This window comes from Lytechinus pictus, chromosome 19 (genome assembly GCF_037042905.1).
Source record: "Lytechinus pictus isolate F3 Inbred chromosome 19, Lp3.0, whole genome shotgun sequence".
Taxonomy (NCBI): Eukaryota; Metazoa; Echinodermata; class Echinoidea; order Temnopleuroida; family Toxopneustidae; genus Lytechinus; species Lytechinus pictus.
The window spans coordinates 8563179-8577341 of record NC_087263.1 but is presented as its reverse complement, the minus strand read 5'-3'; the positions used below and the strand labels follow the sequence as shown (position 1 = coordinate 8577341).

General features: G+C 35.6%; 1 protein-coding gene across 1 annotated transcript in view; it reads right to left on the bottom strand.

Annotated features, from left to right (window-relative positions):
- Window positions 1–427: 427 nt before the first annotated feature.
- The window catches only part of LOC129283187 (calcium-activated chloride channel regulator 4A-like), a 59230-nt gene continuing 45494 nt past the window's right edge, over window positions 428–14163 (bottom strand). Inside the window, exons 9-16 of the mRNA XM_054919022.2 lie at window positions 12641–12797; window positions 9844–10118; window positions 8919–9093; window positions 5796–5980; window positions 5008–5188; window positions 4458–4574; window positions 3380–3535; window positions 428–2962 (exon numbers count right to left, since the gene is read on the bottom strand). Coding sequence (XP_054774997.2) covers window positions 2703–2962; window positions 3380–3535; window positions 4458–4574; window positions 5008–5188; window positions 5796–5980; window positions 8919–9093; window positions 9844–10118; window positions 12641–12797 — 1506 coding nt within the window. The 3' untranslated portion in view covers window positions 428–2702. The remainder of the gene's footprint in view (window positions 2963–3379; window positions 3536–4457; window positions 4575–5007; window positions 5189–5795; window positions 5981–8918; window positions 9094–9843; window positions 10119–12640; window positions 12798–14163) is intronic.

Here is a 14163-nt window from a genome sequence, read left to right as displayed (position 1 = left end):
TTACTATTGATCCGATCAATCTCAAGTTCTCAAATGTATGAAAATCCATGAATGTCACAATTTTTCGTTCAGAATATTTCCACGAAGTCGTTTGCAAACAAAAAGGAGCACACTCATTTTTCGAGAAAACAATGAATGTATGACTATACAGCATAACTAGGAACTATTTTGAACAAACATGCATGTTAGATGATGACGTTGCTGGCTTTCCATAGTTGTGGTTGATTGGATCAATCGTAACTCTTTGTAAGACGGGGTCTAGATATCAAAGACCAAACAATTAATTAAAATGATTTCGGTGGCTTTTAACATTTATCGCATGTTTTCTTTTGTTCACAAGTTTAATGAGACGAAACCCTATTTATTAACGTATTCCCACTATGTGCTAATGTGCTTTAACAAAAATGGAAAGACGCGTGTCGCCATACAGAAAAATGAACATATACAATTCGCCTGATTTGAATCATTTCACGTTTCAATAATTTGAGCTTCGAACAACGTTGAGCATGTTTAATATAGGCGCTACATGAATATCTAAGTCTTATTGCTTATATCTTATTCTTATAATTACAGGCTTAATCGAGTAGGTAATTAGGTCCTAAGTAAAATAAATATTTCGACGAGTAAAGTTTGATAAAAGTATGATGAAGTTAGCTCACATTAGAAAGGGAAAGTAGCATTTGCGATTGATTCACAGTAATACATTATTTTGCTCTAACAAAGTAATATTCATAATAACTTTACCATGAACACCGAGCGAAGAAACATAAGTATAAGGTTTAAAAAAAGCATAGCAATATGGCGCATGTTATGTGTCACGACACCTTTTGTTTTGTTTCACGTAAAAGATAAAAGTTACATATCATTGGCATTCGATTTCAATGTCTGTATATTACATAGTACCAGGCAATTAAGCAGATCGTTTTTTTTTTTACAATAAAAAAAGGAAAAGTCTATTATCAATAGACAACATTAATGCACAATAACGCTTCAAATACTTTGGCAATAATCTGTTTATGTTAGATTTACAGAAAAAACACTTATATACTGTATATGTAATTATTTGCTGAGAACTGGAGAAAGAGATTCCCCTTGCTATGCTATGGTGTCACAGCCACACCTGGAAACGATATCCACACCAACCAAAACAATTATAATTATTATCTATAGTGAAATATCAATGGTGACGAATGGTCGGTTTGGATTGATTGCTTAGGTGTGAGTGAGACTTATAAAAACGTTGTTGAAATTTTCAACCACGTTTTTTAAAGCCCGTCACTTTAACTAGTGTTTAGACTTTTGAGGTTGTTTAAACTTTAAGAACAAGATGATTAAACTTTCATGTGTATAATACATGAAGTTTATACAATTTAAAAAGATAAAAAGAAATCAACAATTGTTTAAAGGAGCATAGGCTTAAACATCGTGCTTATTTTTTTAAACAGTATTTTTTTACAGTAGGTCTATAGAAACGCATAGTAAGAGGGGGGGGGGGGGTGCCCAGTTGAATATTGTCAACTTGTCTCATTACACGGGTATACAGTAATTTGAAAATAGTTTCAAAGTTTACATTAAACTATGAAACGGTTTAAAGATTGCAACAACATTTCAAAGAAATAGGGCAACATAAAATTGATTGTCTCATCTATTTATTAGTAGAATAAAATATTCATCTAAATCTCACTTGATCAAATTTTATAGCCAGTCTGTAGGATGGTAGGACCTTATTTCACTGGCTTATTTTTTTCGAAATATCTATGAAAATTTGATGACCGCAACACAAAGTCAGCAATCATGGCAACGGCAAGTCTGTGCTTTGCATCCACAATAATTGGTGCCACCACATTAGTTCGTAATTACTCAATCACAGTCAGCGACGAACTACGTCAGAGTATATCGGGAAATAAGGATCCATATTTCGCTGCCTCAATGTCGATTCATTATTCTATTTGTAAAGTTCGAAGGAGGCTCCATGTATACTACGCGGCCATTTCACTTTGATTCCAGCATGACATTTTTATCATTAGTTTTTGTTTGTTTAGCAGCATGCCGAATTCATTACAAAAAAAAAATCACGACGACACAGTCTCAAACCTCGATCCCTGTTTGCTGCCACCAACGTTGCATCACGATGTAGTCCACACAACTTGCTGTACTACCGGAGAGCGTATCATCATCAATAACATGGCCGAGGAACCCAGATATCTGACTGTTACTATGGCAACTGTCTTATAAAACTGATTGTGTCGGTAAAACATCAAGCAGTTCCTTTTATAACAATCTCCCTGTCTGTAACGACGTTATTGCACAGACTCTTCTTAGTAGGGTCCATGTTTCTTTTCATACAGATCAACGCGGCGACCACAGACAAAAGGACACGAACAAGCCGATTTTATATTGCCAACAACACTCAAAATAGACAAAGTCATTTATCATACGATTCGTAATGTCACCGAGTGTCAAATACTATTCCGGCTTTACAACGCATCGGTCGGCATCCAGCTACTTTCACAGGGTGGTTCATAAAAACTAAACACATCCGACGCCTTGTACAAGGTGGATCATAAAAATGCGACAAATTTACGATGCAACGGTAGGCATTCAGTTGCTTGTACACGGTGGCTCATGAAAATTGAACGAATCCATATATATATATGTACAGGGTGGTTCATAAAAATTCAACAATAATCGGACTCTCCTTGTCATACAGATACTGGATGTTTGCCGTTGCATTCACTTTTCGATGGCGGTCGTCTTCGTCTCCAAATATAAAGCAAACCGACGATGAGTAGACATAAGACGATGAGGAACATCGACAACGCGACACCAGCGATAGCAGCTGGGGGCAAACCCGTTTGCGGTGAAGCTTTGGGCGTCAACCGTACCGTGACGAGGTTCGATCGTTCGCCTTGGTTGTCGGCGTCGTCGATGGCGACAATGCCAAATATGAGTGTTGTTTCAGCTGCAAAAGAAGACGAAAATTGAACGCAGATGAGTTAACTTTAGTCATAGTTAATTATGTGGCGTTATTAGAACTACGGGTATTATGTTTACAGAATGACTAAAAAAAGGTAAAATAGTCATAATTTCCCATGATTCCCTACATGCAATCCACTTTTTTATATACCCCATTATTTATATTTTCTTTGTGATATTATCCTTAGCACATGTGCGTCAATGAAATAATCAAAGTGAAGTCATTTTAGGTACCTAAATTTGCTTTAATATATATTTAATTTCATTTTAACAATTTCATTAAAAATGATAAATATAGAACGTAAAACGATTCCGTCAATATAAAATAGAGATCATTTCTCAGATTCAAATTATGTTCACCATTGATCACATCATCCCTCAAAAATTATTCATCACTTTTTACCTGTATGATTTAACAACACTGTCAGTTTTTCCACCGCTCCCGGTCGCCTTGGCTGAGTAAAGTCTGGTATCCAATGAGGAGGCACTACGTTACTTAACTGGAAATCCTTGGTCATTTGTGTGAAGTTTGTCGAATAGTGGATTACGTATTTTGTAGCTGTTTGGGAAGTAAAACAAATAACAGTCATAATTAAGTTGTTAAAATTATAGAGGCACATTCATGTCATCAAGGCAAGGACTACTCTTTCATTTCATTTCCTCTTTTTTCCTCTTTTTCCAAAGGTTCTTCTTCAAATTCTAATCGATTTTCTTTCATGAGAACATAACGCAATATGCAACATATACCTGTATCCTACTTTGATTATTGCTTCAGGGCTAGAAGTACTTATGAGGAAACCGCAAATCCCTGATAATTGAGTACATAGCCTTTGGGAATGTTTCATAATTTACTTACCCAGTTGCCAATCCGAAATTTACAGAGTCTTACAGATCTCAATTGAAATACAGCCATATCTTTCATTGCTTGTCCGTTTTTTTCAAATTTTCACCACAATATTCTGCTCTATTTATTTTTCTTCCCTGTTATCTGATTTCCCATTAGGAATCGAGGGTTATACTCAAAACGCAAAAGAGCTAATCTGGTCCCTAATCACGCTTCTCTTAGTGTGAGAGGGGGCCCAGTCACCTTGGAGTTGGATTTACATCTTTTGAGAGTGCATTATAGTTCTTTCTCGAGTGAACAGTGTATATTTTAGACATTTTCACTCCAGAAAGAGCTATAATGCACTGTCAAACGATGTAAATCCAACTCCAAAACGACTAGTGATTAGGTACCACACTAGCTCTTTTGCATTTACACAGTAAAACAAAATATCACGCTGTTTAAACCTGTCACTCTAACAACAAACTTTTACACAATTGTGTAAACTTTTTTTGAAATTGTTTAAACGTTTTCAACATCTTGTTAAAAAAAATAAAACAACTTGTTTCAAACTTTAAACAATTGATGCTAGAGTGACGGGTTTAAACAACCTGCTTGAAAATGTAAACAGCGTTTTTACAGTGTAGAGATTACTCACCAGAACCAGCGGCTAAATCATCACCAGGCGCACTGAATCTTAGAACCACAAAGTCTTGATGGACCCTTGCAACACTCAGGTCGGTGATGCGACCAGGGGGGTAAAGATCAACAGAACCTGTAACAAAATTGTATTAAGTTATTATGAAAACAATCTGCACATTAATTGTAATAATTATTGTCCACTTTATTGAATTTATCATAGAACGAGCTACGAGAGGATATAAGATTATCGTAAATATTGACATAAAAAACGATAATTTTTTAAGTTAAGAATAAAAGGGGAAATGGATCAAGGTCATGTTCGCAAAAGGATCAAGTTTATATAAAAAAGAAACTGAGAAGATTTCTGGCTGTCATTCATTTATTTATTTGTCTTTTACCGCAGATGAATATGTCGAGAAGTATTCTGCGTTAAAAATATTTTATCTGAGCAGAAAAACAATAGCGACAGTGTTTCAAAATTGTCAGTTTTTTGTTCGGAAAAGGGAGACGGTGTGCATAATTAGTTGAACTTTGTTCTATATGTACTTTGTGAAATATATTCTTACTGTTTCCGCAATCTGTAGAGGTACAGTCAAAACTACCACCGGTGATTTCTCGTTGAAAGTCGCCCGTATATTCTACGACGACGGTGCGTTCTTCGGCGGCGAATTCGGGATTGGACGCCGCTCCGTAGCCGACGAGGCCGCCTTTAGAAAGTCTCGTTTCGTGGTTTGCACTTACATGAACCTACAGAAGTGAAATGAAGAAAACAATCAAAACAAAGTAAAATGTCTGGGCACTACACGCTAAAAATAAAATGCTAAATCAATCACTGGGGGGGGGGGGGGGCAATGTAGTGACTGCACTTCAGGTGAACACTGAACACCAAAGTGCTTAAAATCAGCACCTGAATTGAAGCCATGAGCTCTTAAAGTTTGTGAAATTAGCACTTTACTTTTTCAAAAGTAAACAACACTCAGGGTCAAAACATGTAAGGTTGTGAGCTTTTTTTTTTTTTTTTGAAAACGCTCTTTTTCTGATTGTATATTTTTAGTGTAACAGGCCAAATAAAAGTGGCATGCTAAAAATATCAAATAACTGGATAGGAAGGAAATTCAATTATAATGATTTAAAAAAAAAATCATTTTTGGCAATCTGAGGGTTTCATCCCATAATTCCTTTTTTTAAATGGCTAATAGAGCAAAAAGTGATTTTTAATGAGCATGATTACATACGTTATTCCATAAAAGTGTTGACTGGATTATTGTTTAGTCCAAAGTATAACCGCGGCTTTAAAAAAAATCCAATCATTATGACAAACAAAACAAGAACAATCAGAAAGTGGATGCCTTACCTCGACTCCATGGCGCCCTTTCCCTAAGAAACTCGTGAAATAAGCTGAATATATCCCATCATCCTTTGTGATATCCGCTCCAATGCCGTCATCATGAGGGATGATAGTAACGGTATTTTCTTCTCTGGCGTTTGAGTTCAGACGCACCACAGCCCTTACATCTGCCTCCATTACAGGAGTGTCACCTGTATAGTTTGTAACAAAATAAGATTTCGGGTTTAGCATTATTAAAGGACAAGTCCACCCCAACAAAAAGTTGATTTGAATAAAAAGAGAAAAATCCAACAAGCATAACACTGAAAATTTCATCAAAATCGGATGTAAAATAAGAAAGTTATGACATGTTAAAGTTTCGCTTAATTTCACAAAACAGTTATATGCACATCCTGGTCTGTATGCAAATGAGGAGACTGATGACATCATCCACTCATTATTTATTTTGTATTTCATTATATGAAATATTCTAATTTTCTCCTCTTTGTCAAGTGAAACAACGATTAATTCCTCCATGAACATGTGGAATTAGTATTATTTAATACTACAGTGCGTCCCAAAAAAAACTATACACTTTTGAAATGGCTGCCAAATAAAAAATATATCACTTTGGGGGAAAACACTTACATACATGGAAGCCAATAAAGTCAACTTTCAAATGACACCAAAAAGTTGGAAAACTTTTCATGCTTGAGCGAGCACTGCCCACTAAAACAAAGGGTATGAAAATTAGGGTGGGCAGGAATTAGCCTTCCAATTTCTTTCAGTTTTTGAGATGCGAGTCCCTTGGAACTTGCAAAGTTGAGGATGTTTTGATAAATCAATGATCAAGCATTATCAATTTAGGTTTTTAGAGCAAATTTTAAGAATTATTAAATTGAAATTTAATGTATGAGTGAACATGAAATACAATTTTTCACTTTTTAAGTGGATCTCAGCAATGTGTTCATGGAAGTCAGAATAGGGATAGGACTGAGGTGGGGGAAGTAGGTTGACGGGATATGGGTCAACAGAACACTTAACCCCCCCCCCTCTCTCTCTCTACCCCTTTCACCCCTCCTGAGAGACTAGCCTTTGCTAGGGTGAGCAGGAATTAGCCTTAATTCCATTTTTTTGTTGAGGTGAGTCCTTTGGAACTTGCAAAGTTAAGGGTGTTATGCTAAATTACTGATAAATGGAGATCCGCTTTGGTTTCTTAAGCAAATTTCACGAGTTACTAAATTGAAATGTAATGCATGAGTAAACAGGAATTGTAATTTTAGTGTAGCATTTTTCGTTTATTATGTGGATCTTAGCAAGTGTGCTTGTGAGAGTCAGAGTAATGTGATGGTACCTGTTACATGCAAGGGGATGAGATAGGGTAAGACTGGGTTAAAGGGGCATTCTTCTTTGTGTTCTCTTACAAATTACATGTCATGTACTCACCCCGCCCTCCACCCCTTTCTTTCTCTTGGTTGGTATTTAAAACTTAAAATGCCAAGTGACTGATGGTTGATGGGTCTTTCTTTTCCATTGAATGATTTATTAAGAACTTGACTAATTATGATAATTTATGAAATCATTTATTGAAAAAGCTGAATTTTTGATTGATAATTTATTGAAAAAGGTGAATATCTGATTGATGACATTGATTGAGTTTATTTACTAACAGATTGTTGATTGAATGATTGATAGATAAAAGTTGATGATCTAATTTTCAGAATTTATTATCAAATTGACAGTCCGCTTTGCACTTAATGCGTACATGTAATAGCAATCAGTCTCAATCTCAACAGGAGGGGGGAGGGACGGACCTGTAGGAGGGAGGCTAAACGTTCTGTTGACCCTTTTCCCATCAGCTTACTTCACACACTGAAGTCATTTCTTACCCCTATTCTCCTGACTCCAATGAACACACTGCTGAGACCCACATTGTAAGTTAAAATGCTTCACTAAAGATTGCAATTCATGCTCACTCATGCATGGAATTTCAATTTGATAATTCATGAAATTTGCTCTAACAATTTAAATTGATAATGAATGACCATCAATTCATCAGAACACCCTCAAGTTTGCAAGTTCCAAGGGACTCGCCTCTCAAAAACTGAAAGAAACCGAAAGGCTAATTCCTGCCCACCCTAATTTTCATACCCTTTGTTTAAGCGGGTAGTGCTTACTCAAGCATGAATAGTTTTCCAACATTTTGGTGTCATTTGAAAGATGACTTTATCGGCTTTCCATTTGTATAAGTCTTTCCCCCCAAAGTGATATACTTTTTATTTGGCAGCCATTTCAAAAGTGTATAGTTTTTTTTGGGACGCACTGTATATGGTTCAGTCAAGTTGGTCCTTATTGTCAAATCTGTAAAAAATGAAATATTGTATATTTCAAACAAAAGAAATAGTGAGTGAGGGACATCATCGATCGTCTCATTTGCGTGTCACTGAGATGTGCATATAATTGTTTTATGAAAAATAAGCGAAACTTTGAAATGTCATAACTTTCTTATTTTACATCCGATTTTGATGGAATTTTCAGCATTATGCTAGTTTGATTTTTCTTTATTTATTCAAATCAACATATTTTTGGGGTGGACTTGACCTTTAATGTCAAAAAGACAGTTGCCAGTGAGATGACTTTGTTTACATTTATGTAGGCAGTACGATTTATATTCCTTTATTCTTTCAATGTAAAAGAGCTACTCCAGTCTCTAATCACTCTCCTCTCGAGGTGATACTTTAGGGATCAATCCCTTTGTAGTGAATTGTGCAAGTTATAGTCTCTCCTGGGGTGAACTAAAATCCACTCTAAAAATGCTAATCTCAGTCAGATCGCCTCACTTCGAGAAGAGTGTGAATAGGGACCAGATTAGCTCGTTTGCAGTTAGACGACAGATTAACATAAAAGTCAATCAAACAAAATATAGATGGGAATAAATCCAAAATGATAAATCACAATTTCAATATAATCCTAAAGATCTACAGAGAAGTAAAAGACGCAACCAAGTATGTTTCAGGAATACCCCAGCATCAACATGATCACAAGCGTTCGTCAACAATATCAACTATTATATCATTATAATAAACCTTATCTTTGTTTGAGAGTAATTGTTAGAAAGCATTGTTTATTTCTCTTTAGAATTAAACAAACCTTGTTGAACAAATACGTAGAGGATCTGTCTGTTGGGCGGGGTTACTGAAGGTACCGCCCACTGGGCTGTGGCTAATATGGGCGTGGCCCCCTCTTTAACACGTGGTTGGATGACGATGTTGAAATCATCTCGAAACGAACCTTGGTTTGTTACATTCAGTGTCCATTCACCAGCCTGTCGTGAAAATAACAACATATTTTTAAAGTGTGACATCGATTTTCAGAAACAGCGTTTGTCAATTGATTTATGTTCAATGGGTGTCACATTTAATCAGCACATATTTTCCTATTCGTTCACGTACAATGCATACCTCACTGCTCGCATATAGACCCTGTTTAACTGTATACAACAATGTAACATTTGATGATAGATTTGCTTTATTTAATGATATTTCTAGCAGAAGTGCAATTTTGGCACCAAAATCCTGTCAAAATCAAACCTGTCAAAATCAAACAATGATCTTTTAATGGTTCCCTTGGTCTGTCAGAGATCTGTTATGCAACAAATGATCTTTCAGCAATCTTCCTATAAGGACTTTCCTGGTCTTTCTATGATCTTTAACATGGATTTCACACGAGTCTTTCAGCTGTTCAGTGATCTCCGCAAAACCTTTGAGAGACTGTCGAAGGATCATTGAAAGACTAAACAAGACCTCATCGAGAGACCGCTAAAGATAACCGGAAGGCCAGTTTTCCTAAAAGACCTCTAAAAGACTGTTTTGATATTTCAAACGGTTTTCAAGCCCATGAACACCACGAAGACTATTGGAAGCTCGGTTTTGAATTGTGAATGACCGCATATACTATTGAAAGTTCATCATTGGAAGACCACTGAAATATCGAGAAAGTTCCATGGTCTTTAAAAGATCTACATGGTATTGCCCTCTTTGGAATGAGGTTTTAAGGTTATGAAAGTCCTTCTTACCACAACATCATCTTCCTTAAGATCGATCTTAATCTGCTTGTAGACACGATCCGAGGTAAAACGGGCAGGGACCATATTGGTGTGGTACACCCGACCATCCGGACTGATGAGGAGAAAGAAGACATCATCGGGGCTGAGCGACCAGATGTAGGCAATGGTTATCTTAAGTCCACCGGTGAGGGCGTCGTCCAAGTGAAATTTGTTGGTGAAAGTTTCTCGATGATTGATGGAGGTAAAGTCGGCGTCAATGATGGCGGCACTGACCTGGGATTGACCTATAAATTTGAAAAATAGAGAGGATGACAGGTGGTTTTATTGCGATTATGGGTATGAGGTGATATGGACATCATTTATGACAAATTACAGACATGGAAGATTTAGCCTGCGTATGACGACGTTCGCGTAACAACTTTCTGACAAGCGATTCTCAAATTTAATCACATTTCTTGTCTTCTTGATGTCAAGCATTCGATTCTTGATAGTAATGGTTGTCTTTTGTTAACAACACAACATTTCAAGAAATCGAATTATTTGTTTCAAGTAATCATTTCGTGTTGTTAACCAAATAAAGGCAGTTGTCATTATAAAAAGAGTGCATGATGAGAGGAAATAAATGCCATATACATGTATAAGTACGACGAAATACGTTGGTTAAACCTTCAAGTTGACTAGGCAACGTGCTCACAACTTACGGTCTTCCTGGTCTCAAAGCGGTCTTACAGCGGCCGTACAACGGTCTTACAAAGATCTTACCTCAGATCGTACAAGCTTGTGGGACTATACAGATAGGTAAGAGGCAAATTGTAGTGGCGATCGTCTGTATCGTAAGAAATACAAGACTGAATCCACATTCCATAATATCATTGTCGCAGTATCTTGATATGCGGGTCGCAGACAATTCGCATCAAGAACGCAAGATGGAGACTGGTTGTGCCAATACATATTTCCTCGTTTTTAATATATCCCATAATAGTCGCAAATTGACCGTATGTCAGTCAGTACATGGAGTGTGCGATTAGCATTATATTGCAATCAAATAATATTGCATGAAATGAACACCAGATAATTGTGTTAATGAGAGTGCCATGTTCATTCGAAATTATTGTTTGCACTGAAAAGTTTTGATAACGGTAATAAAAGAGGCTTCTCTACTCCTCGGTATTCCTATCTTTGATATCCATTAATCATAACCATGATTGCAAACCATTATTACCAGTATGCTTTATAACAAGAAGGACGAATAAGGGTCTGACAAAATAGCAAAAGATTGCCCTCAAAGAAAACAGCAAAATTCTGACTTCTACACAACGTAATGCATTGCTAAGATGATTGGAGAGAAAAAAGGCAAACAAAGATTGAAGCAAAGACAGAGTTCAGACGCTTTTTTTTAGAGAGAGAAAAGTTTTTTGAAAAGAGGTTGGCCTTGAAAAAATATTTATGTCTCTTTGTCTACAACACCTTTAATTTTTTACTTTTAGTAACTAACATAACATACCTATAAGTATCCAGTGGAAAATGTCGATACATATTGACTGGAGATTTTGTCTTGACAGTTAGGTCATCAAACGATATTGTCAGTGTATGTATATAAAGTATATTGTTTGGGTAATCTAATGAATCAGATTTGTTTTTATAATTCCTGTATACGATGGGTGAAGTGTCAAAAAGTGCAACAAAAAGTAATTTGAAAAAGCAAATCAATGCATGCAGTGCTTAGCAATGAGGTTTTAACTTATGCATATGTCTTAATTATGTGTTACAACGTTTTGATAACGATTTCCAAATATATTCTGTGTATACATTTAAACAATGATACTTTTTTTGCTGCGAACCGTACAAATGCATTATCCATGCAACCAATATCATAGTAGATATCACTGCAAAACTTGCAACAAAATAAACTGGCATTTGCTCCAAAATATGTTAGCAAGCACAGATTAAAACTGAAAAGGCAAACACTATAATGACTATATAATAGGCATTTGGCTTCATTATTGTTTTTAGCGAAATTAAATCTAAAGAGGTCTAGTCAAACTTACTTTTCCCTCCGGCTAAAGAACGAATAGATGCAACGAAAAGGAAAATCAAAACCTGTTTACTTTTATGTGAGTTTTTATTCACCTAGATTTTAGATTATATTTTAACAATTTGAGAAAATAATATTAGTGATACTTTTGTCATTAAAATTCGCGTTTTGAAGAAATGAAGAGATAATTCAGAATTTAAGAATGTACAGTATTTCATCATACTTGATCGCCAAACAAAAGGAAATTAAGTAGCATTTGAAAGCATTGATAATTATCCTAACATTGTATGTTAAAGGAAGATAAATATTAGCTGATGGTAGTTTGTAGGGGCAAATAGAAACATATAAGCTGAGAAAAAGTAGATTTTGAAATTGAAAAGATATTGTGCAACATTATAAAACGATAACTTTTGTAAAGAATGTAATCATATTGAAAACGTAAGCAAAAATATCAAATTGGATGAGGAGAGGGGTGGAAAATATGGAAAAACTTGAAATACACCAGAAATACACCAGAAACAGTCTTAAAAAGAGTGATTGCGATTAAGATCAAGAGATAGATATGTAAAAAAAAAGTAAGGAGGCTGAAAAATAATAACTTTTATCACTAGATAGCAAAACACATGTAGGCCTACAGCTGTTTTGAACATGTTTGTTTTATCATATTTGTGCAAAATGAATGAATTGTTTACGTGTTGGATTTTAGACAAAAAAATCTTTCTTTGAAAAAAAAAGTAAATAAAAGAAATTGAGAAACTAAAGTTGGCTTACTCATTTGAGCTGCAGCAGCCTTGAAGAAAGACAAGTATATTTCGCTGGACTTGTCGGTGTGTGAGAAGGAATCCCCGCCGGTGTGAACAGCTAAAAGTTCGAGCTGGCCATCTGCTTCTCCGCCCACAGCAACAGTGTTAACGGTCATGTTTTCAATCTATGCGATATTCAGAAAAAAAAGAGATAACGTTAAAATGACTTGATCAGCTGAATTGTTATCAAACATTGATTTAAAACATATAATGATATACTGTTCATTTTTGTGCCACTTAAAGGAGAATGAAACCCTTGAAACCAGCTGAATCCATATCAAAGAGAAAAATCAAAGAAACATATTGTTGAAAGTTTGAGGAAGATTGAATGAATAATAAGAAAGTTATGAGCATTTGAATATTGAGATCACTAATGCCATGTAGATCCTCCCATTGGCAATGCAACCAAGATCTGTGATGTCACACACGTACAACTCCCTCACTACTTTAGTACTTATTTCACTGGAGTCTATCACAAGGTGAGGTGTTCTCTTTATGAGAGGACAAGTACAGAGGTTTCACAACATTATATCATTGATGAATCGTTTGTCATATGATTAGAATGAGCAAAAAGAGATGTTTTGGGGTATATTTTCAGTGTCCAAAAGGGGAGAGTTGTTCATCTGTGACATCATAGATCTTGGTCGCATTGCCAATTGGAGGATCTCCATAGCATTAGTGATATCGACATTCAAATGCTAGTCCTATTTTACTCAAACTTTTGTTGATCTTATTCTTTGATTTTTCTGTTTTCACACAAGCTAACTTCCTCCAAGAGTTTCATTCTCCTTTAAAGGACCCGAACTTTTATTCTTCCACGGTGCTTTGGGAATCATTGCCCTCCTTAACTTCCAATACCTCTCAAGCGTTTCGCGATTTTTTTTATTTTCAATGTATAATTGTTTCGGGTATCCGTTTACTTCACCTGGGTAGTGCAGCTAAATGTTGATGAATTTCATGCAGAAGAAAATTGATTGATTTATCGACTGACTGACTTATTGATTGACTTACATGCAATTCGTCAATTATTAACTCAACGTATTAAAGATTTAAAGGCTATAAATTACCGAAAATTGAAAATAGTCACACATAGTTTTAAAGTTTACACACAAAAAAACATGAAGAATTCGACGGTTAAATCGAGAGTATGATTTCAAACTTCTTTGTTTAATTATGAATTAATTATCATTGATTATTCATCAAGTGATTATCTGATCATGAAATTTCGGGGGCCGTTTCATAAAACTGTTCGTATTTAAGTGTGACTTTAAGAACGACTGGTGATCATTGCCTTGTGGCAAATGATACTCACCATTAATGGTCATTGGTGATTATTTGGAGCGTAAAGAAAGGCTCACCACTCGTTCTTAACTTACGAACAGCTTCATGAAACTCCACCTGTTCACATCCATTCTTTGGCCCAAGAAATTGAAAACCATCCTTACTGCAACATTTTTTTTGAAGTGTAAATAGCTGAAGATCTTGGAACAT